Raw genomic sequence first — 25900 nt, forward strand, 5'->3', positions numbered from 1 at the left:
CTGAACCGTCTGTGCTGCCGGTAACGCAACGCCCAACACCGCAGCCATCCACGCCTCTTCTCTTCCTCTTCCTCCGCCTCCTCCTCCTCCATTTCCACCCCCCCGAGTTCCGTAGACGGCGGCGTGGAAGAAGTGGTGTGTGTGGATGACATGCTCCGAGGATGATTTATTTGTTTATTTATTTACTACTACTACTACTACTACTACTACTACTACTACTACTACTACTACTACTACTACTACTACTACCACTTCCGCCACCACCACCACCACCACCACCCACCACCACCAGTATGACGTCCAAACCTTTAATCACTAACAAAAACAGCACACACACAAGGAAGAACGGAAGCAAGCAGTGACGTAGGAACACTGGTTAGGACAGGAATAGGCCGGGGTCGAACTTGGGGAGAGTTGTGTAAGAAGATCGGAATGTAGGAAAGAGGGAGAAGAGACGGAGATGTATGTAGACGTGAGCACCGAGATGAGAGGTCAATGAGAGGAGGTGGAGGAGGAGGAGGAGGAGGAGGAGCTTGCAGGAGGCTGTCTAGTGGAGGGAAGGAGAGAGCGGGGGAGGGAAGGGGGAGGGATAAGAAAGAGTATGGGCCAATCCGCGTCAGTCAGTTGTACTTGCCACCAACACACGGAACGGACAGACACCACACCACACCACGACCACCACCAGTACCGTCTCCACCACCACCACCACCACTACGTACCCCTCCACCGCTCTCTCTACCGTCACAGTCTCCACCACCGCTGTACATCTGACCTCACCTCACCTCCACGTCCACGCTTCTCCCGTTCCTTCATCCAGTCGCCTCGCACGAAGGTGTTATATACAGTGATCTTGGCAAGTGGCTTACGTGTTATATATACACCTCATCTCACCTTTCCTCACCTCACTTCATCTCACCTCCATTACCTTCATTGCTCCTCGCGCTCTCCTGTTATCCCTGCCCTCAGTTGCGTCTCGTATAGTGTGTGGCAAGTGGGCATACCTGAGTGTCCCCTGCATTTCGTTACCTGCGCCTCACCTTAACCTCACCTCAGTACCTGTATCGTCTCCTTCCAGCTTGGCATTTACCTCGCCTCTCTCTGATCTACCTGAGTGTCCCCTCTTATTCGTTAGGTTATCCTTACCTTATTACCTCACCTCAGTACCTGTATCGCCTCCTCCCAGCCTGACTTTTAACTCGTCTCGCTCAAAGTTGATCTACCTGAAAGTCCCCTTCCCTCGTAATTGATACCTGTGCCTTGCCTCCCCTCACTCTTAACTGTTCTCCTGTTAGTTACTTGCGCCTCACCTTACCTCACCTCAGTACCTGTATCGCCTTCCCCCAGGCTGGCTTTTAACTCGCCTCGCTCAAAGCTGGTCTACCTGAAAGTCCCCTTCCCTCGTAATTGATACCTGTGCCTTGCCTCCTCTCACTCTTACCTGTTCTCCTATTAGTTACCTGCGCTTCACCTTACCTCACCTCAGTACCTCTATCGCCTCCTCACAGACTGGCTTTTAACTCGCCTCACAAGCAGTTGACCTACCTGAAAGTCCCCTTCCTCATAATTGATATCTGTGACTTACTTCCCCTCACTCTTACATGATTGAGCGCTGCCTCTGCCTGCACCTGTAACCTCACCCCCGTCACTTTTATGGGCCTAACAGGTGTTCTGAACCGGTTTGTGCGTGCCTCCGTAAGCAAGTTATACAAGGCAGAACGAGAGCAAGTGTCGTTGGTGTTATTGATGAAGTTACGGTGAATGACTTTGTTTGTTGGTCGTTCGTGTGTGTGTGTGATGAAAAGCAAAAGCTGTGTTATGTGTTAAACGTTTGCCTGAATTAAGTTTTGAGGTGTGCTGGTGTGTGCATAATTCACATATACAGTCATAGGGGCCGAAAAAAAACCTGCTGCCACATTATAGTAACTGCAAACCTCTACAGCCTGACTCCTTCCTGACTGTTCGTGTGTTTTTGTGTGAGGGGAAGACCTGATTTTGGTTGTATGTTGCTGTTGCTGCTGCTGCTGCTGTGTGTGTGTGTGTGTGTGAGAGAGAGAGAGAGAGAGAGAGAGAGAGAGAGAGAGAGAGAGAGAGAGAGAGAGAGAGAGAGAGAGAGAGCAGTTGGGGAGGGGGGTAGACAACTCAGTTCTATTTGGCATTGTTTTTGGAGCGGTGACGCCAGGGGCAAATACCTGCTCCATCACGAATTCGTTGCCTTGACGGCGACTGCGCATGCGGGGCTGTGTGTCAGGTGTGAAGGGGCACGACAGTCTTGCTCCTCCGAGAAGAGACCAAAAAATATGTTGCTATTGGAGTCATTCTGTGAGGAGTTCAAACGTCCTGTCAGTACATATGATTTCTCTTGGAACTATATGGTTGGTGTGAGGCAAAAATAGTCCGAGTAAGGATTTTAACTGTCGCGTGCTCAGTGGGCCACAAGTACGCTCTCTGTCTTGATATTCTTCACTCCTGGGTTCCTCAATCTTATCTCATCTGTTTTTTGGCGCACTGGGGGACCTCGTGTTGGATTTTAGCTTTTATTTCATTGTTTAATTTCAGTTTTCCTGAAAACATATTAGTGAAAATAAATTATTTACTAAATATAATACGATATAAATTCGGTGCTGCTGTCAGAATCATATCAAAACGGGGCTTGGACTGTGCGACAAATGGAAATGTTGAGGTTATTTGTTTAGTATTTATTTTCGTTGAGAGTTTAAATCTTGCAGCATATGCATTAACAGAATACGAGCAGTCATACAATCATACCTGTCTACAAATTGTTTCTGAGTGTTTATTAAATATTAAAAATTATCGTCCCACCACTCAAAAAACTAATTTTCTAGGATGATGCTCAGTGTCACCTTAATATACCGCTGGCCCGGCAGAAACCGTCACGTCCGAAGCCCACGGGTTAATATTTCAAGTACAGACTCAGAGAAGCTTTGTAAACAGACTGCACCAACAGTCCATAAAAGGGACACTGTGAACATCACTAGAAAATTAGTTTTTGAGGTAGGGTGGGGTCATGATTTTGAATATTTGAAATACAGGCTCAGCGACGCTTTGTAAACAGGCACGAGTGTTTAATTAAAAATCTTGACCCCCACCTCACCCCAGAAACTGCTATCTTAGAGTGCTTGAGAGAGAGAGAGACAAAACACAAACACACACACACACACACACACACACACACACACACACACACACACACACACACACACACACACACACACACACACACACACCTGGATGTTTTGCGGTGCAGGTGTGTCTTGGTTAAGGTCAGTGGGTTGCCCGGAAAGGTGCTGATTCATACCTGCTGTTGGTTTTATTATTATTATTATTATTATTATTATTATTATTATTATTATTATTATTATTATTATTATTATTATTATTATTATTATCATCGTCATCATCAGTACTATTGTTATTATTATTTTTTTTTGTTACCATACTCAACGTCACTATTACCACTTCTACTATTATTAGTACTATTTCCAGTACTACTACTACTACTTTTTTTTATTTTTTTTACAACAAAGGAGGCAGCTCAAGGGCACACAAAAAAACAATAATAAAAAAAAGCCCGCAAATCGCTACTACTACTACTACTACTACTACTACTACTACTACTACTACTACTACTACTACTACTACCATCTCCACAACCACCACTACGTCGTAATTGTCGTACAGAATTTCCATTTCTTTTTTGCGCAAAGTTTTCGTCTCTGAAACTATTGGAAGACAGCACGAAATTACTAGCTTGTTCATGTCGTTGGGTAGAGAAGGAGGAGGAGGAGGAGGAGGAGGTGGTGCATCAGAACCGGTCAGGATGAAGGGGAAGCCCAAACGGTGGTGGTGGGGGGGAGAAGAGTAAATAAGTGAAGGAGAAGAGTAATAATCGCCAATACTTTTCTTTTCCATCATCATGAAACTTTATAATTATTTTACCATACTAAATCATTTATCTTTTGTAATTATTGTTTTGCTTTTTATTGGTGGGAGTAAGAGGGTCCGTTGTGTTAAAGGTTCTGTGTTGTGTATAGCTGCCTGGTTGTCCCCTTCCTTCATGTCCTATGCCTCTCCTTTCCTCTCCCTCTTCACTATCTCTCTATCACCTTTTCTTTTGCATCGCCCCTCTTTTAGCCTTTCTTTTTCACTCTCCTGTTCCTCTCCATCTCTCTGTTATATTTCTCTTCACATCACACTCCTTTGGGTCTTCCTATCTTGTTTTTCTCTCCTGTGCATTTATTTGCCTTTCTGCGGCATTCCTTTCCTCTGTTCACTCTTCTCAATCCTCCTCCTCTCTCCTGTTCCTCTCCATTTCTCTTCTGTATTTCTCTTCTCTTCTCCCTACTTTCACTTTTCATTCCAATTTTTTTTCTCCTGTTCATCTATCTTCCTTTATGTTACCTTCCTCTTCTCTGTTCACTCTTAATTCTCCTTTTCTCTCATGTTCCTCTCCATTTCACTTTCTTTTGGTTACCTCTTCTCTTCACCCTTCTTCTGATCTCTTTTTTTCTCTCATTTTTCTCTATCATCCTTTCTGTTGCCTTCATCTTCTCTGTTCACTCCTAATCCTTCTTCTCTCTCCTGTTCCTCTCCTCACTTTCTTTTGCTTTCCTCTTCACCATTCTTTAGCTCCCGTCTATTTTTTTTCTATCTCTTTCCTCTCTGTCTTCCTTTATGTTGTATTTTTCTTCTCAATCCACTTTCTCTCTCCTGCTCCTCTTCGCCTCCTTCTCTTTCATTCCTCTTCTCTTCACCCTTCTTTCACTCTTCTCCCATTCTTTATTTTATCTTGTTCATCTATCTTCTGCTGTATTCCTCTTCTCTGGTCACTCCTCAATTCTCCTCCTCTGTCCTCTTCCTCTCTCTTGCATTTTTCTCATCGTTGTCCTTCTTTCGCACTCTCCTTATATTCTCAACCCTCCTATATTCTCTCTGCTATTCTTTCCGCTGCCTCATTATTATAAGTTCTTAGTCCTTGTCGAATCATCCTTGTCTTCCTTTCCCCTTTTTCCCTCTCTCCCTTTTTTTCTGTCCGTTCGTTCTCCCTCTCACTGTTGTTTTCTCTACATTCCTATCCACCCTTGTTTCCTCCTCCTCCTCCTCCTCCTCCTCCTCCTCCTCCTCCCATTTTTTTTTTCACTTGTTCATCTATCATCTTTTTTGCTGTATTCTTTTTCATTATAAGTTAATGGAGACTATCTTGTAGGTTAATGGAGACTATCTTGTAGGTAAATGGAGATTATCTTGTAAGTTAATGGAGACTCTTGTAGGTTAATGGAGACTATCTTGTAGGTTAATGGAGACTATCTTGTAGGTTAATGGAGACTATCTTGTAAGTTAATGGAGACTATCAATCGCGACAATATGGTGAAATTCTTCGAAGAAAACAATATAATAAATAATTCGCAACATGGCTTCCGTAGTAAACGTTCGTGTTTAACTAACTTACTTGATTTTTTTCATTATATTTTTGAGGTGTTCGATGAAAACAAATCCTCCTCCTCCTCCAATACTATACTTTTCTATCATTTATTATATAGACAATTTTATGAAATACCTATATGTTTGTTTTTCTCGTGTGTGTGTGTGTGTGTTTATGGTGGCTTATCATTGCACTATAATCTGTGACCGGATTGTGTGTATTTAGCGCTAACGAGGAGGAGGAGGAGGAGTAGGAGGTTTGTTTCTCATATAAACATTTGTTATGGAGACATGAAGAATGAGAGGAAGCGGCGGTGTAAACAAACAAAATTTGAATTATGGGAAGAATTGATGGAGGAGGAGGAGGAGGAGGAAGAGGAGAGAGAGGAAGGTGAGCTGGAGTTGATATACGAAGAGGATTGTTTGTTTCTCAATCAGACTTGTTATGGGATGAGGGAGTGGCTAAGGAGGAGAAGCAGAAGGAGGAGGAGGAGGAGGAGGAGGAGGAGGAGGTTAATCTTGTGTTTATTGGAGGAGGAGGAGGAGAAGGTTTATGTTTGGTCACTTGTGTGTAAGAGAAGAAGAGGAAAATAAGTAGGTGGAGGAGAAAGTTTAACTCTGTGGTCAGTTGTGTACATAGGAGGAGGAGGAGGAGGAGGAGGTATGTTATACTGTATCCCAAATATTTATCAAGAAATTAGTAAACAATATTATGACCTATATATATATATATATATATATATATATATATATATATATATATATATATATATATATATATATATATATATATATATATATATATATATATCTGTCAAAAATTATGAGTGTTTGTGTGTAAACACACACACACACACACACACACATACACACATACACAAACGCACGCACGCACGCACGGCCCGGTAGCTCAGGGGTAGAGCGTCTGGCTCACAACTAGAAGGACCGGGGTTCAATTCCCCGGATGGGTGAAGATAAGTTGGGTTTATCTTCTTTCACGTGTAGCCCCTGTTCACCTAGCAGTGAGTAGGTACGCGACGTCAGGCAAGGAGTTGTGACCTCGTTGCCGCGGTGTGTTGTGTGTGAGTGGTCTCAGTCCTACCCAAAGATCGGTACTACGAGCTCTGTGCTCTTCCGTAGGGGAACGACTGGCTGTCTCGAGAGAGACCCGCAGCAGAACAAGAGTGAAAAAAAAATACACACACACACACGCACACACACACACACCAGCAAATGTATACTAACAGTGATTGGCAGCCAAACATACGGAGGTGAGGCGGTGGCTGGGTGGTTTGCGTGCGGGCGCGGTATCCTGGAGGACCCCGGTTCAAGTCCCACCCGCCGCTACGAGCTGACTATTTTCATTCATCGTCCAGGGCGTCAGCATGAGCTAAGCAAGATGGCGCCACAATAAGCGCTTGCCTGCGCTACTAACGGGCTGGAGTCGACCAGCATGCCCCATCAAGAGAGCCTACTGGCACTGTAGGGCGAATGTTGAAAACAAAATAAACTTCCATGCTAGGCGGACAGGTAAAAGACAGATATAAAGTAGACCTACCGACAGACAACAGACACAAACAAATACAAAGATAGACAAGCAGACAGAGGTTACAGTAAATATAATGCAATACAAACAGGCAGACAGACAAACAAACGAAGACAGGCAAGGCAGACTGGCACTTCGGGAGACAGACAAGCAGGCACCGTGAAGTGTATTCAAACAAAAGCCTAAAAATAGTCTTTTGACCTTGGAACGTCAGTTTATATTACTTTTATCTCGCCGCTATTCACTTATTCCCTCCTTCCTTCCCATCTTCCCTGTTTCCCTCCTCTTATCTCTCCTTCCCTACTTTCTTCCTCTTTGCCTTCCTTCTCACTTTCCTCTTTCCCCAATTCCCTTCTGTCTCTTCATTTCCACCTTTTTAATTTTTTCCTTCCATTCGTTCCTTTATTTTTTACCCTACCCTCTTCCACACCATTTATTCTCAGTCGTTCTTCACCTCTTCATTTATCCCTTCATCCCCCTCTCTCTCTCTTCTCATTTCTCATTTCCACTATTTATCTTTTCCTTCCACTCGTTCCTTCATTTTTACCTTACTCCTCCACATCTCATTTAATTCCCTCTTTCTTTTTTCACTTCTTCATTTACCCTTTCATTCATCTCCATCCTATATTGCTCTTAATTCCCATCCCTTTCTCTCACTCTTTCTTTATCTCATTTTCTTCCTTCCTTCCGTATCTTTCCCTCACACCTCCATCGTTACCATGCCATATTTCTTCTTTGTTTCTCATAGTTTCTTTCCTTATTCTTCCATCTCTCTTCTACCTCATTTTCTTTCATCTTTTCTCGTTTTCTTCCCTTACTCCTCCACCCATCCCATCATATGTATATTGCTCCTTACCCACTTTCTTACAGTTACATATGTTCTTTTTACACCAACTTCCTTTCTATACCTTTCTTCCTTCCTTCCTTCGTTCTTTCCTTCCTTCATTCATTCAATCCTTTCCTTTTCTTCCTTCCTTTTTTCCTTCCTTCCTTCCTCTTATCTTTTCCCTCCCATCCACTTGACCCTTCCACTTCTCCTTTCCTCTTTGCCTTTATTATACTACAAGGGGTATACACTTGAGATGCAGCAAACACACACACACACACACACACACACACACACACACAGAGAGAGAGAGAGAGAGAGAGAGAGAGAGAGAGAGAGAGAGAGAGAGAGAGAGAAGCCCATATACACTTTGAGAGCCAGACTTGGGGGCCACACGTCTCAGGGCCACATCAAAACAAGGCAAGCCGCATCACTTCACTCAAAGAGGCCACATCATACCATAGTAGTGACAAATGTCTTTCTCAAGGTCATTCTTCCTTCCCCGACAAGTGCTCTAATTTCGTTTCTCCACATGGTCGTTCGTCTGACTTCTCTTCTACAATTCTTGGGTTGCCACTCCGCTACACATGGTCGTTCGTCTGACTTCTCTTCTACAATTCTTGGGTTGCCACTCCGCTACTTTGGTTGTTCGTGTGTTTAAAAGTTCTACGCATGGTACGACCTGCCCAAGTCGTTACTAATAGTCGTCGTAGGAATACCTGCAACCTTTGTCTGTTTCTTAATCTCACTTCCTGTTATTTTTTTTTTAATTTCATATCTAGCAGTTTATTTTCCATTCCTCTTTGCAAACTTTTTAATAATTTTCTAGATCTCTTATGAGGTTCTAAGTTTCTGAACCGTGTGTTAAAACTGTCAGGATACATCGTTTGAACACATTTTTCTTCAGGGAGACTGGCAGGTTGCTATTCATGATATGGGTATATACGTACCAAATGCTTTCCATTCCATTCCTCTTCTCTTTCTTATTCTTTTCCTTGGCTGGCTCGGCACTAACTATTTGCCTAAGATATAATGTATTCCTCCACTTTCAGGCGTTTCGTTCTCGATCATTTCATGTTGTCCTGGCAACCGATTAATAAGCACCTTCGTTTTCTTCATATTTTCAGACCTACATTCAGACTAGTTTCTCGATCATTCTTTGCAAGGTTTTCTCCATATTCATTTAGTTGTTTAGTTCACCGGCTATTCTTTGTAGGACACACTAAAGGGCCACTTCAGCCTAGTATTTCGTCAGGTCACTCAGAGGAAGACAAGTGAAGGTTATTGTTAGAGGTGAATATAATAGAACGGTCGTGAAGGTTGCTGTTAAAGGTATGTAGGTTAATTAGTTTCAGGTGTGGCAATTATAGGTGATTATCGTCCACGGAAACATGTTATTGCTGCGAGTTATTACGTTTTTTCATGAGTAATAGGGATGTATTTATAGATACTTTTGTTTTCGTTTAGTGTATTTGTCAGGTATTTCCAAATTAACTAGTGTTAGTATATGAAAAGAAACGTGCGCTGCCACCTCATCTACTACGCATTATAGCCTTTACTTCTCTTTCTTTCTTTCTTTCTTTCTCTCCTTCTTCTCCTTCTTCTTCTTCTTCGTCTTCTTCTTCTTCTTCTTCTTCTTCTTCTTCTTCTTTTTCTGTTTCTTCTTCTTCTATTTCTTCTTCTTCTTCATCATTATCATCGTCTATTCTTCGTTTTCTTATTCTTTTTGTTTCAGTTTTTTCTTAAACGCCCCCCCCCCCCCCCCCACACACACACACCCACACACCCACACCTACCCCCCTCCACACGCACTCACACACACACACACACACACACCTTTGTCATCACCTTTTCTCCTAGTCATCATCCGGACTTCTCGAGGAACTGACTTAACGACTTGTCTTTTTTTCTTTTCATTTTGTCTTCGGCTCACCGTGCATGATTCCGTAATATTTTTTTTCCAAATAGCTTCTTGTCTTGTCTTCTGCTGATAGCTTGTATTGGTTATTTCTTTAATATATTTCGTGCACTATTTCTCCTGCGTTTTCCTTTTCGTGCTTGTTTGATGAATTTCTTTACGATACCTACATTAAAAGGGTTCGCTATTATAATACATTGACCAAATTATGTTATAGGTCACGTGCACTCATCAAGGAAAATGCGGATTGTTTTTTCTATCTCTCGTCATTGTGAAGGAGATTGTGGCCCGGTATGAGTTGCCTCACGTCCTGGCATAGTGGTGGCGGTCTGTGTGTGTGTGTGTGTGTGTGTGTGTGTGTGTACGGTTAAGGAGACCACACAAAAGCTATAAAAAGAAAGAATTCCCTTAATATGCTGCTCATAAAAACAAACGAGATATTAACATTAGAGCGGTCAATTTGGTTGCAGAGATGTCTTAACTCCGCCAACGAAAAAAAAAAATAATAATAATAATATCGTGACTCCTCCGTGTCCGCCTACCGCGAAGGTCATTGCTACTTATGCACCGATATCTCTAGAGCCATTGAAGACAAACCAAAAATTAAAGTAAAAAATTAAAATCACCGTGTTTCTCTTATGCCGGACATAAACTTATTGAGTGTCGAATATCAACAATGGTCGATTAAATTTCATTGCCAGATGTTGGTTGCTTCAGTTGTTTTATACTTCCATTTGTAACAGTTTAGGTCACTGGGACGTGGACAAGTAACGATGCAACGAAGACTTCCCAAGAATACCTTCGAAGTAGTTGAAAGACTGGAGACACTGCTTAAATTTTGAGTAGAATAATATTAAAATAACAGGGGAATTACGGCAAATCGTGCACAGCGTCTTCGAAATGTTAATCAAGTGAAGGAATAAAGAGGGCGATTACTTTTAGTGAAGGCTAATAAAGAATCACGGGGAAAAAAGTGGTCGTTTTGGGTGAGTGCGTTGTGAACCAAATGAAACCAGATGTTTTTGGAATTAAATGTCATCATTCTTTTCCGTACATTTTTTGGCATTCATCTGTTCTCTTTAATAGAAACAGCATGACGTAAGATTTTTTTTGTGTGTGTGTTTAGTCCTTTGTTTCCTTTTTCGGCTGTTGCCATTAGGGGTCGCCACAGCGAATCATCCGTTTCCACCTCTTCCTGTCCTCCTCATCTTCCTTTTCATCCTCTCATCCTCTCAATACATCCATAAACCGCATCTTCAAGAGTTTAAACCGCCCTTAAAGATCCTCAAACCACTGAAAGTAATTTAAGCCTCTCTTACAACAGCCCGTACGTGGGGTTACGTGCGGTTTGCGTCCAATTTTCGGGAGAAAACGTGGGTAAACGTGCGCGAGGCGCACTTAGTCTGCACGTTTATTCATGTGCGTACGGCCACCGCAGACGCCGCGGGGTGGAAATTGTCCTGCACATTATTTCTGCGGCCCGCGCGCGTGCAAACAGACGTAGAGGGGGTTGTGCGATGGCCGTACTTACAACGCACAATGTGTGCACGTCCGACGTATCTCTTTTGGACCCATTTCTCACCACTTTTTGAACTTCAAAGGAGGTGTAGCAGTTTGTTGATTTTCCTCGTTCCCTTTTCTTGTCAGCGTACCTTGAAATGTGGCCTAGAACGCACGGCGCACGCGCGTTGCACGCAGGCAAGACGCACGGCATGCGTACGCAGCAAGTGCGGGATGAGTGCGCGTGCGCACTCACAGCGCGCGCTGTGAATGCGTCGAGAGTACGTTTTTTTTCCAGGCGTCCGCGCGTGTGGTATATAAGCTGCGCGCACAACGTGCTCACAAAGTTTAGCCCGCAGCAGCCCCGCAGCAACAACACCGCTCATTTCAACATTGTGCATCTTGGAAATGGGTCCCAAGAAAACTGCCAGGGTGGAGGGGAAGGGGAAGGGGAGGGGCAAAACATCAAAAGCAAACAAGTTGCGATCCATCCTGATGTACCCAAAGTAGTCTCCAGCTGATTCCCGGTCGAGCTCTTGAAACAGTGTGTCATACTGTCCCAGCATGGTACGTCTCTGCAACCACGGTTTCACCCAAAATCTTCTCTCTCTCCTCTCTTGGGCAATGCGATTGCGAGCATAAACTGCCACTACAGCGTCTCTGTCTTCTTCATCCTCGTCATTCTGTATCTGTTGGATATGATGCACCAATCTCCTTGGCATTCCCATGGTACGAGCAGAATGATTGCATGATGAGAGCATCTCAGGGTTTATATAGGAGACGCGAGGGAGCGGACAACGTGCTTACAACGTACTCAACATGCACGTACTGAGTGCGCATCGTACTCACCCCGCACGCATGCCGCACGTTACACGTGGGGCCGCACGCAGTACGTGCGGTGTATGCACTTATACCGTACTCATCTCGCACGTCACACGTAATACACGTGCGCCCCACGCAACCGCAAGAAAATAAAAAATCACGCACTACTGCCGTACGGCCCGTACGCTGCCAGCACGTAGCAAGCGCTGGCCATGCACTTCCCAAGTAGCTACCCCTGCTGGCCCCACGTCCTCCTGCAGACACCAAAACTCCGGAAAAATCGCAGAAAACGTGCGTCCCAAAACACGCAGGCCGGACGCCGGCCGGTTGTAAGAGAGGCTTAAAGCCATAAAGATGAAACCTTATATAAAAAAAGCAACATATCTTTAACCGTTAAACGAGACAGTCAGTCAGTCAAGTAGTCAGTCCCAGTCAGTGAGGCAGTGTGAAAAAAGAACTAGGGGAGGAGAGACTGAGGTGTTTTATTTTATGCGCATCATCTGATTTCAGTGAGTCGGTCATTGTGAGGCGAGGCCGTGGAGGATAGATCTTAATTTTAGGTTGTTTTGTTTACGCGTTTCTCAAGGGAGTCAGGTGGTGTTTTGCTGGCCGACTACTATGTTATCTACCCTGGCACCACGCCACCACACTATATCACCACACCACACAATCACACTCAACACGCCACCATACCCACATTCCCCTGCCATATTCCACCACACAACACATTTCACCACAACACCACATTTTCTACCACATTCCATCGTACTGGGTCATAACACCTTCATTATACACCACCATATCTCACCACCACACCCCTATTGTTCCTCAACCGTACCTGATCTCACCCCGACACTTGTCTCAACCATTACCCACAACACCCCACTCCACCCTACCACTCTGTTGCACCTCTACGCACTGCACATCCTTCCACACCACCACGAATCATGCCACACCTTTCCCCTCCATGTTACATCACCACATCCCTCCAGTTTGCTCACTCCCCCTTCACACTCAAGCCACACCTCTCCACACCCCTCCACTATGCATGGTTGTCCTTGAGGTAATGGCGGAGTGAAGGTGTATAATCAAGGTGGAGGTACACGCTATAATCTGCATGACATTCTCTCTCTCTCTCTCTCTCTCTCTCTCTCTCTCTCTCTCTCTCTCTCTCTCTCTCTCTCTCTCTCTCTCTCTCTCTCTCTCTCTCTCTCTCTCACACACACACACACACACACACACACACACACACACAGAGAGAGAGAGAGAGAGAGAGAGAGAGAGAGAGAGAGAGAGAGAGAGAGAGAGAGAGAGAGAGAGAGAGAGAGAGAGAGAGAGAGAGAGAGAGAGAGAGAGAGATTTATTGTTTGATTCATATTAATTATCTACTTCATCTATATTAGCATCATGAACATTAATCGCATCATAATTATTAGTTGTTAAAATTCTGCGCGTACACCACCTCCTCCCCCTCCTTATGATAACTATTGTGTTTTTATATAGTATGTACTAATCGATTTTTTTTGCCAGTTATTGCCTTCACTCTCATTTCGTTCTCGGTATTTTATTTGATTTCTATGGTCATACGTGTTATATGGCCACCGTCCTCCCTTTAAATGACCGAGTATCACAAAGTCTGGTCTCAGTGATAAAGAAAGGGCATGGTCGGTAATCAGACATGTGGATGATTATATTGTCTGTCTTTTTCTTTTTTTGTTCTCCCTTAAGAGGTAGGTGTAGAATCAGTGTGATAGGATGATAAAATATTCCGGAGTTTTTTTTTTTTTTGTGTGTGTGTGTGTGTGTTTTGTGTGCCCAACGCAGCGCCATATTGTTATCACACACACACACACACACACACACACACACACACACACACACACACACACACACACACCAAGTCTTACTATGTTTTGTTGTTTTATATTTACTCCCTCGTTTATTTATTTGTGTATTTCGAGTGTACACGTTTCGCTTCGGGAGAGAGACATGGATTGGAAGAGAGGAGAGAGGATTATGTGCTGGTAGGTGGGGAGGAGGTCTTAAATTAAGGGATGGGGATGACGCGTAGGGAACATGAAACGATAATGGGGAAGGGGGAAGGAGATATTATCGTGTATAAGGTGTGTGGTGGAGGTGAAGGGGGCGTGGGGGTAATTTGAAGGGCGTAGCCGTAAAGGGAGTGAATTTGGCGTGGTGGCGTGAATAAGGTGAAGCTTATAGGAGAGGTGTGTGAGGTGTGGAGATGAATCGATATGCATAAGGAGGTGTAAGGTAGGCAAAACATGGCATGGGGGGAGTAAAGGGGACGTGTTCGTGTATATATGTGTGTGTGTCGTGTATATGTGAATGACGTGCATCTTGATCCTGACTCAAAGATCAAGTGGGGTGAGTCTCCTGTTTGCCTGTGTGTGTGTCCGGCAGGGTGGCGGGGCGGAGGATGGGAAGGTGTCTGTCTGTGTGTCCCATCAGCTCTGTTTGTGGCTACCTTTGATGCTTTTAACTGATGGTCTATATATATATATATATATATATATATATATATATCTATATATATATATATATATATATATATATATATATATCTATATATATATATATATGTGTGTGTGTGTGTGTGTGTGTGTGTGTGTGTGTGCGTGTGTGTCCGTGTGTGTGTCCGTCTTTATATGAATATCTGGTTGTATTTCCCTATTTATATATGTCTCTCAGATTTTTTTTATTATTTTGTTGTATGACAAAAGCAGACACGGGCAAAATGAACATGGAAAAAAAAAAACTAAACACACCACTCTTTCAGAAAAGGCCTAGAAAAGAAGCCAAAAAGCGCGATCATATCAGGTGTTGAGGGTGTCTTGATACTCACATCTTGAAAGAGCCTGTCATAGGTTTTGCCTATTACCATTTTATAGGTTCGTGATCTGAAGTGACCGTCTTCAACAACAGACATTAAATATGTCAGAAAGGAAACTATAGAGGGATGAAAGTACGTGGGAGCGTACCTTAAAAAAAAGCATATATTTGTGCCGGACTGTAAAATGTTATCGAGTATTCATAGGCATCAGCAAAAGTTTCACTGAAACGCTAAAGAGAGGATGACCAAGAATCATATAGGAAGACAAAAATATCACCAGAAGAACGGCCTTTAGGGGAATCGGTACTGATTATCAGAAAAATTAAGAAGATAACTTTTACAGAAATTTCCTGTTTGGGATTATTTAAGAGACTCAGAAAAAAAGCAGCAAAGTAAAGCTATTGGATTATTTTGAAAGATTATAGAGGTTACCCTTCTTAGGCGCAGGTTGTAGATAAGCTTGCCGCCAACAGGAAGGAATGAAATTTTTGATAGGCAGAGACAATAGAGTTTGACTAGGCATTTCGTCTGCACAAAAACAACTTTTATGGATGATGGGAGGAATTGCATAAGGACCATAAACCCAGCGAGAATTTAGACTAGAGAGGGCATAGAGAATATTGTTATTAAAAAAAAATAATGTCAGGCATAATAATATCTGAGGGCGCAATGAGTGGGAGTATGAGTCCTGAATCATTCAGAATTGAGTTTTTAACAAAAGTTTAAGTGATGTGTTCAGCTTTGATAATACAAGTGACAGCTGTAATGTCGTTAGATATAAAGAGGGGTTAGAAAAAAAATAAGAAGTGAAATTGTTAAGAGATTTTATATGGCTAATGGCCAAAAGTTTATAGAACAGTTAAAGCCAATGAGATCTCGACATTATCTAGTGACCGACCTTTTTTATTGTGTTCGACGAAAAATAGATTTGGCTTGATTCCGGGCAAAAAGATGAGTGTGCATGATAGAAGGGAGTTCGAAGGCAGGTAACTTTTGTGAGTAGGCTCTCTGATGACTTTTTGATACCTCTTAGGAGTAAAGTCAGTAGTACGTGTTGTGACTCCTTTCCAAAGACAGTTACCCGTAATGTGATGGCCAAACTCAGAAGGGTCTTTGAGCTGGAAGCAACACTCATTTCACAGGAATTTAGAGAAGTATGTCCTCATGTCTTCTCACTAAGCTGATAGAGTGTCGCAATATGGCATCCCGTAAAATTTACTCGGTAAAATCCCTTTTTTTTTTTTTTTTTTTTTTTTTTTTTTTTTTTTTTTGTCTATCATTTTTAGGTCAAATGCATTTCAAGAAATGATAGAGCTAAAAAATTCTGACCCCAGCGTCCTTCTTTTTGGAACTGCCTCTATTTTAAATAGTAAATGATTTTTTTTTCAAATCTTCTCTTAACTTGAGTAATTTTAGTTCTTTAAAACTCTGACGAGCCCTGCCCAGTTACATGTATTTCTTGAAATGTAGTCATATGTGCCTTTTATTGACTTAAATAATGGAGAATTACCAAGTTTGGGTAATGTGGGTTGCCAATATTGATATCATACAAAAAAAAGTCCATGTGGTACCTCTATTTTTTTTTAGGTCAAACAAAATGTATGGTGCCGTAATTTATATTAGAAAAAATAATGTCATAGACTCAGTTTCTGTAACAAATACTGAAAATCATATGTTAGCAAAAGCACACATTGCAAGTATGTTTGTCTTAGAGCATCTTATGCAAAATTTACATTTAAAAAAAGTAATCTTGTTTCTGATATAACATTATTACAAGCAACAGCCTCATGCAAGTACATTTTTTTTTACGTAGTCATCCATATCGCTTCTGTATTTATTTATACAATCCCTTTCTTATATTTTGCAGAGTGGAGTGCAAGGGAGTCCATTCTTGCTTCACCTGCATCTTCTTCTGCATCTTGATTTACGCGAACGTTTGGTAAGTTCGAAGACAGTTCGGGGCGAAGTAAAAATTTACACGGGAACCCTTTGCTATGCTAGGAAAGACTGGAGTGGTAGTGGAGTAGGTAGTTTTTTTCAGACATAGGAGTAGAGACGGTACATGCTATATAAGTGTTTTTCTTACTAAGACGATTACCTGTATTGCGAATAGAAAATTCAGAAGGGTGTCTTGAGTTCGTAGCAGGTAATACGTGGCAACAAGGTAGCCCTAGTAGACCGTAGCATCTCTCCTTTTATCACTAGAAGACCCCAACTCTTTCGTTGTTACGTGATCACTGCATGGCCCTTTCAACGGGTGGATTTTACCCCACGAAAGGTATTACATACAAATCAGCGAAATAAGGAATCTGGAATGGAAATCAGGTCATTTTTTTTCTTTTTAACATTGTCATGTACATCTTGTGTTTTTATGTAATATTTTTTAGTTGGTCCTACCGCATTCAATTTTTGTTACTAGTAATTAAAACTGTGAAAGAAATGAAAGTATGGAACTAATCTTTATTATTTTTTTTTGATTCACTAAACTGATCAAACCTTTTTTTTTCTCTAAAATGGAGTACATTTTTTTTTACCCTACATAAGTATTTACGTTATTCGGCCTTCCCGGCGTTTCGCTCGGTTTACTCATGAGTAAACATCATCGAACAAACGATATACTCTGCGGCGCCCGGCGGCACGGATCACAAACACATATATACCATCACAACAATTGTCGTACGCGCGGAGCTACCCCGCCCGATGTTAGCCTTGATATCTTATCATTAGCAAAAATATTTCGCATCAGAATTGCTCATACTCTACTACCATTCCTACTTTCTGGATAATATAGCCTGAGAGAGAGAGAGAGAGAGAGAGAGAGAGAGAGAGAGAGAGAGAGAGAGAGAGAGAACTGATTTTCAAGAATAGCCTAATAATAGTTTCTGTAGATATAACGGGATAAGCGTTGATTATACTCATTTATTATTTTTTTAATGATATATCAAAATTCTCTCTCTCTCTCTCTCATATTTTTAAGTGTTGTACCATAAGAAACAATTGAGTATAATCATAGCTTTTCCGTTGTATTTACGGAAACTATTTTAATTATTAGGCTATTCCTGATAATAAATAGTCTCTCTCTCTCTCTCTCTCACACACACACACACACACACACACACACTAGCCACACCCTAGTGTGTGTGTGTGTGGTAGCTAGCTATCTTCTAGTCTCTCCACACAGATGGCGGACGAGCAAACCGCTGGCAGGGAGGGGTTGCTCCATGGATCTTCCCCCTTGTCGGGTGAGGGACTGCGGGCGGGGCGAGGTTCGGAGATAGCTCACGTAGCGGTGGTGAGCGAGGATGGCGTTCGACGGGCACTGCGGCACGACCAGGGGAGCGAAGCCCACCTGATATCGTGGTCGCGGCACGACTTCACCAACAAGGGCGATAACTACGTGGCGGAGGTGACCAGCGTGAGCGTCCAGTACCGGCTGGGCACCCACACCCGCCACGCCTCCTACGTCCTCAAGATGAGGCGCAGCCACGCCGGCTCCCATTTTGATGATATGGTTTTTCTGAAGGAGGGCAAGTTCTACACGGTTTTGCTGCCTCTGCTCAACTCCGAACTGACGAGTGCGGGTCAGGAGCCCCTACGTGTGCCCCGCTGCCTCCACGACGTCTGGGAGGACCATGACTCCCAGTTGTTCTTGGAGGACTTGCGGCTACGGCACTTTAAAATGTATGATCGCAAGAAGCCGCTGAGTATGGCTCACGCCAGCCTGACGGTGCGGGAGCTGGCCAGACTGCACGCGGCCTCCGTGATGATGCTGTCCAGGCAGCCGCGGGAGACGCCACCCCTCAACTTCCTCTCGTGGGATATGAGCAACTACTCCCAGGAGACCAACAGTGCCTTCGAGGCACTCATCTCTGGCAGTCTCCAGACGGCGGGCGAGGTGGCAGGAGCAGCAGGTCGGAAGGACATGCAGGAATGGTTCAGCAGTCTGGCTCCTCGCGGGCCTTCACTCCTCACCGCCCTCACTCATCTCGCCCCACCCTTTGACGTCATCGGCCACGGGGACTGCTGGGTCAACAACTTGCTATTCAGGTACAGTTTTCCCATCGCTTGCACTATGTATGTCTGGCCCTGTTCGCAGCTCTTTTGCGGCTGTCAGTTTTGCTTCTTCTTTAGCATGATATGGACGCGTTTTCTGGAAATGCTTGTTTATGCATGACCACTGGTTGGTACAGTCCATATACCCCGCATGCCCAACTTATGCTTGTGGTATTCTGGGAAGCTGTTCCCACTCACTGCAGCTAAGCTAACGACGTTTTTTCTGCTCTGTAATGAGTAAGAGTTCTTTGTAAGTTTAAAAGTTGTTTATTGATAGAGTGTGTGTGTGTGTGTGTGTGTGTGTGTGTGTGTGTGTGTGTGTGTGTGTGTGTACACATTGCCTTGTACCAGTAGATTGCTCTTGCAGGGAGGATAGCGAAGGCAAGCCCGTGGAGGTGATGTTGGTAGACTTCCAGCTTTGCCGCCGGTCTTCGCCTGCCCTGGACCTGAACTACCTGTTGTTCAGCAGTCTCACTGCCGCACAGAGATCCACCAACCTCACGCACCTGCTGGCCACCTACTACTCCTCCTTCCGTGCTGTGCTCACTGCTGGCCGAGTTCCGCCCTTCACGCACGAGCAGCTCACGCAGGAGTTTAACACCAAGAGTATGTTTGGCCTCATTTTGGCGCTTTAGCTGTTCCCGCCCTCATCTGTGACGGCCAGGACGCCCGGGAGTTCGATTTCAAAGCAAACTCGGGAGACCACGCTGGTGACTACGTCTTGAAAAAGCGTGAGAGAGCCCTCAGGATGGTCACTTCTAACCCTCTGATGCGACCCCGCCTTCTCAGCTTGTACGAGGATGTGAGCCGCCACGCCCCAGAAACCTCCATGACACTTAGAGGCTCTGAGTATTTATCGGGAAAGTCTCTCACTGTTCCTTCGTTTATGAACAGGAGAATCATGCGAGTGCGTGAATCTGTCTGACACGGCACATTGGCAATGAGTGACAGGAGCTATGTAAGGAGGTAATATCCATGTGAGTAAGCGCTGCTTTATTGTCTGTGGTGGAAGGTCAGGAAACTGTGCTACTACAGGAGTGAGGACTACCTTTCGTGTATCAAGAGCACATTATCGGAACACGATTACATGAAGTAGCTTCCTGAGGCGAGGCGTCCAAGTAGTATGGAAGTAACAGACTGGCGCAAGGAAAGTGTCCACTGACGAGTGAGAATCCTCTTTGCTGTGGGTGCCATTGTGTGGCCTTGTCTGCAGTCAGTGCACAACACTGCACGACAGTGACAACATGATGGACCCGTTTTCTTTTCCACAGAAAGAACACTCGGACATCACGAATTCAGTCTGGTTAAGAAAATGGTAGCTGCGCTTGATTTTTTTTCTAAAATATTTAGAAATCCAAGGTGCACAGAAATGAAGTATGTGAATCACCTTTTGACTTTCCCCCAAAATAATCTAGTTTTAAGTGGGAGAAACGTCTCCTAGTTCCAGTAGTTCTGATGTGAGCATTTTCTAAAATGTAAGAAGGGAGAATGATCTAAATATATGGAATATACAATAAGTTGTTTGTAGCTGTTTAATGTTGAATAAAACTTTCTGAGTGTGAGATGTTCATCTAAAGGCCAAAAACTACTGAAAACATTATAAATGAGATCATGTACACCAGGAACTCATAGTTTAATTGTTATATGTACAGATTTTTCCATGAAGACAAACACTGAAATTCAACTTTCTATTTCTCACCAGAGACTATATTATATGGACAGCTTTGCATATATAGGTTTTCTAATAAAAAAAATTGATTATAGAGAAAGATAGTCTTGAGATTGTTGCCGAACGTGTTGCGCCAACGTCGTGACGGAGTCTGAGTCGGGAGGGTCAGCGCAAAAAGCATTCCATGCTAAACTTTCACGATAGTTGGCAAGAGTCTGACCAACCGTCACTTCCGGTTGAGTCTGAGGGAGGTCGGGGGTAGTCGTCAAGACCGTCGTCAACAGTCCTGGCTTGTCTTGAGACAGTCGTGACGACCGTTGGGGCCATTTTCAAATTCTTACTGTTTCTGTCGGTGCAAGCCGTCTCTGCCGACTTCTAAGAAATGATGGGGACTGTCGATGACAGTCTTCGCTTTAATGAAGGACGTTCGTGACAACCGTCGGCTCAGGAATATTGGCCACACTTCCGCCATCAAGAAATTTATATTTTATTTTGCAATCACAAGCACAATAACAACTTCTAGGATAGTTACGCTTCGCTGACACAAACTTGGGAGCCGCACAGCAATACCACGCAATTCTTTTTGTTCTCGATCTCTTGTGTGCAGTTGAATGATACAACAGTGGTTGCTACACCCTGAAGTCAGAAAAATGTGGAATGCAACATCTCACCTCCAATACGGAATGGATCCACATTTAAAGGGAACGTGGTGGCATCCCTAATACCGAGCATGCACGAGTGACAGCCGCATCACGCCGCTGGTGGAGGCAAGAGGATGGGGAGGGACGCTACGCCGCATTTTACACGTATTTGAGGAGAACCTTTGATAAATTTGATGGCTGGTTTTGAGATTTAACCGAAAATGTCGCTCACTACAATTTTAAGATACTGAATTTTATCTGCTTGACCATTCAGATAACAAAATACCGTACGGAACAAAATACCGTTCCGCATTGGTTACCAAAACGGAACGATACATTTCCATTCTCGAATACAGAGCGATTCTGGTATTTTAATGAAGGGCAAGGCTGCCGCCAAGATAACAGTCGCGAAGACCGTCAGGAAGACCGTCGTCAACTCTCTTGGCAACTGTCGGCCAGCGCTGTCGGCCAACCAGTTGACAGACAATCTGGAAGACTGTCGGTCATTAGACCGTCGGCGACTGTCGGCCAACCCGGTCGGCAGATTCGTGTTTGTTCGTGGACATGGCACCATTTAAAAATGATCGTTGAGACTCGTCTTAAGATTCAGTTGGCAGCATGTCGCAGACATTCTGCCAATTAATTGGCCGAATGTCCCAGACAGTCGGCAATCAAGTGATAGCCGACACCCAAGACGCCCCAAAAAAATTTCGGAGCGTGGGAGCCGACTCCTGTCAAATGCAGAAGTCACTGGTTGTCGTGGACCAGAGTTAGCACAGTGTGAACGGGGCTTTAGCCTGCGCTTTGATAAGCTGAATAATTTCTTTAAGTTCGTCTTCCTATTGGTTTATTTCGCAGTTCAGTATCATTTTAATAGCTCGACGCTGCACCCTCTAGAGTTTATCTATTATCTTTCTGGGTTAGGGAGACCAAACTGCAATACTCAAGATGTATGAACTATCGAATTGAACAGTGTCAGTATTATTTTTTCATTACCGAGGAGGAGGAGGAGGAGCAGGAGGAGGAGGAAGATACGCGATTGGGAACAAGATAGAGCAATCTGTGGTTGAAGAAAGTCAACAAAGGTGATCAAATCTGGGAGACAATTTTGGAGAGGAAAGGGAAGGAAGAGAAAGGAAAAGCTACGGTAGAAGGAAGAGGATGGGAGAGAGTGTTCGTGGTGTAATTGGGGAAAGGGCACGGGGAGGAGGAGGAGAGAGCGCGTCGGCCATTACCAATTCAATAAAGCAACACAAACTCCTTCTTTGCTGCAGGATCGAGGGACAAGGGCCACCTCGGGCTGGTTGGCCTTTTTCTTTTATTTTCTTCTTTGTTAGGTGACATTTTCTACCTCTTTTATTTATTTTTTCTTTTTATTTTTAGTGACAATTTTTCTTGCCTTTCTTATTTTTTTTTTATTTTCTTTTATTGTGTTTCTTCTTTTTCTTCTCTCTTTTTTTTTTTTACTTTTTCTTCAATGCATTTATAAGCAATAAAGTCTTTACATTTTTTTTTTACTTTTTTTCAATTTAAACTCTCCTTAGGTTTTTTACTCTAGGGTTTACTTCTTTTTACTTTAACTTTTTACTTACTTTTTTTCTAGTAAAAAGTCCTTTTCTTTTACTTCTTTTTCTTTTTACAGCCATTTCAAATGGATTCAAAGTGACCTAACGTTATATTCTTCAGAATTTATCTTTCTTTTCAAGCTGTGTATATAAGCCGTAGTCTTTTATTAGTCTTGATTTCACTGACCTTTTTCCTTCTTCGTCCTTTCTCCCTGCCTCCATTAGTTCCTCATGTTATCTCATCTAACTTTCTTCTATAAATCACCTGGCACATCGTTTTTCCCACATTATTGAGCCCACCCGCGCCCTCGGCGCCCCTGTTGTTAAGCGGGTGGGTGTTACAAGAGGCGGTCCTGCTCCCTCGGCCTATTCTTGATATGGATCCCCTTTAAAACTAGAATAAATAACAACGCCCAATAGCAGTGCCATGCGTTTTCTTTGGAATACACGCTATTCAATCTCAGCTTTTTTTTATTTTACGTTAGCTGCCTATTGCGCCGTGGTAGGCACTCTTCGGCGGGCCTGGATGGTCGGCCCAAGGCTTTCTTCCAGGTGGGGCCCGACGGCTGGCCCAGCCTGTTCTGGCGCAGGTGATGTTTTCGTTTAGTGGCGCCATCTTGTATTAGGCTTGCGCGCCCTCCCCCGGAACTTGGTTCTTGATCTGCTCAACGGCTTCCTAAGAGTCCGGGTTGATGGGTGGTCTTCAGGACAGCATGTGGGTAGTTTTGGGCCACTCGGCGGTGACTGAAAAATCCGAGGTGGTAGCGGGATTCGAACCTGCGTCGTCCATCACGCGGGTGGAATGTGGGGCCTTAGTATCGCCACCATATGTCTGTCAGCTTGACCGCCCACCCTAATAAGCTTATTTTCGCCGAAGCTCTATATAGATACTTATATAACCTATGCGTAAGTGTTTAACCCGTATATTAATTCAATATTTCTTCAGCAACGATGTTTCGATTTTCTGTTATTACATCTCAACATGTTTTACGTTAGTCATATATTGTTTGTGTGCTATATCTTCCTTCTTCACCAACCTTTATTATCAGTACCATTTCATCTATTTTTTACCGTATAACCTCTTCCTTTCTTTCTTTCCTTTGCACCTTCTCGTCGATCTTTGTTGTGTTCGTGCGTGTGTACCCTGTCCGTCTAATTGCTCGCTCTAGGGTTATTGTCCATCTTACTCTGCCTGTCTTCCTGCCTCTATGGCACCTGTTTGAAATCTCTATCAAACACACACCTGCACCTCGAGAGACGGATGGAGGGCGTTAATTGGGCACAGTGTGTGTGTGTGTGTGTGTGTGTGTGTGTGTGTGTGTGTGTGTGTGTGTGTGTGTGTGTGTGTGTGTGTGTGTGTTTATAAGCTTACGTTTCTACCTCTCTCTCTCTCTCTCTCTCTACGTCTCTCTCTCTCTCTCTCTTCTCTCTCTCTCTCTCTCTCTCTCTCTCTCACGCAACATACATTTTCATTGTGCAAATCAACTGTAGGTCGTGGTAGCACATACACACATTATCACACACACACACACACACACATTAATATCACACACAAACACACACATTGTTAAATGGCTGAGTCCGATCATAATTTGGGTCTTGATTATTATTTCGCAGGAAGTGTGTATCCTGACCTGTGTGTGGGGGGGTTGAGAAGGAGGAGGAGGAGGAGGAGGAGGAGGAGGAGGTAATAGAGATTAAAGCACAGGAAATTGGTAGGGTTGAAGTTCATGAGATCTCTGCAGGGTAAGAGGTTGGTGGCATATTGAGGTTAACTGAGGAGGGATGAAGCATGGATTGGACGGTATTGGCAGGAGGAGGATGAGAGGAGGACTGTTGTGGTGGTAAGCAGATGGAGGAAGGTAGTGTGGAAAAGGATATTAGTTGAAGGAAACTGATGAAGAAAAAAGAAGTAAGTAGTGAAGACGCGAAGTAATAGAAATACATGGCGAGTGGAATTTCTGGAGGAAATAAATAGTAGGTGGAAGCAGCGGTGGACTAGCAAGTGTGAAGGAGGAGGAGATGGGAAGGAGAAGAAAAGACCAATGAAAGGTACTAAGTGGACGCCATTGAGAACGGGAGATAAGTAAGAGAGATAAGGTAAGGTAAAGGCGGCTTTACACGTGGTGCAATTCCTGGTCGGCACATACAGCCGTGGACGATCTAGCGGCTAGACTGGCAAGGGTGCTCTCGGGAGCAAGTACCTTTCAATTATCGTGGGAGGAGCTGCCGAAGTTACATCCCAAGATCGTATTTTTAGATTCAAAATAACTATTTCAAAGAGAAAAATCATGCCAACTTTGCTCTAACAATGATAATTCACTCCAATCATCAAGTAATCTAGAATGCGGGGTCATACGATTAGGTTATGGCGTGTTAATTATGGTGTGGGTATTTGGGTGTTAGAAGAAGTCGAGAGATTGAGAGACATCCATTTTTAATCTTTAACTCGGTTCCTCTTTTTCTATTTCTGGAAAAAAATAATACTGGCTGTCATTTGGGGCCAAATGGTAGAAAATGAATTTACCCTTTGCTGGTAAGGCTTTGTTTGCGTCTGTGTGTGGTGTGACCACTGAGAGAAGACAACAGTGGTTTCAGTTTTCTTTGAAAGCGGCCTAAAATAGTTAGAGTGTTTTCAGATTTTTCGCTCATAGATTTTAGCCTAGCAAGCTTAAGAATGATTTAAGTTGATGCTAAATAATTGTTAGTTATATTCAGAAGAGTGGATTTTGTCTCAAGATAAGTGATTTACAAGACGCCCTTCCAGCGAAAGGGCGTCTGTAAACATTATCTAAGACCAGTGAAGTCAAATAGCTACTACTAATTATTTAACAGCGTTAAATCATTCTTAAGCTGCTGGAGAGCAAAATAAAGCCCTGGCGAAAAATACGAACCTCCTAAGTTGTTGCATACTTGGGCTGCTCAGGAGACTGCGTGTTCGCGGCCAGCAGGTACCGCTTGGACATTTGGCTCCAAACGACAGCCAGTAGTATGATGCCCCGAGCAAAAGGGAGTCGAGTTAAGTCAAATAGTACTTGTTCTCGAGTCGCCGCCGCCGGATAGCCAA

At 43.5% G+C, this 25900-nt stretch overlaps 1 protein-coding gene and 1 pseudogene across 1 annotated transcript in view; one reads left to right on the forward strand and one right to left on the reverse strand.

Annotated features, from left to right (window-relative positions):
• The window catches only part of LOC126993650 (uncharacterized), a 32888-nt gene extending 13005 nt beyond the window's left edge, over positions 1-19883 (forward strand). The window contains exons 2-4 of the mRNA XM_050852816.1: positions 18087-18952; positions 19326-19510; positions 19594-19883. Coding sequence (XP_050708773.1) covers positions 18087-18952; positions 19326-19510; positions 19594-19883 — 1341 coding nt within the window. The remainder of the gene's footprint in view (positions 1-18086; positions 18953-19325; positions 19511-19593) is intronic.
• On the reverse strand, positions 4489-11795 carry LOC126993649 (uncharacterized; annotated as a pseudogene).
• Positions 19884-25900: the final 6017 nt, after the last annotated feature.

This window comes from Eriocheir sinensis, unplaced genomic scaffold (assembly GCF_024679095.1).
Source record: "Eriocheir sinensis breed Jianghai 21 unplaced genomic scaffold, ASM2467909v1 Scaffold65, whole genome shotgun sequence".
NCBI lineage: Eukaryota > Metazoa > Arthropoda > Malacostraca > Decapoda > Varunidae > Eriocheir > Eriocheir sinensis.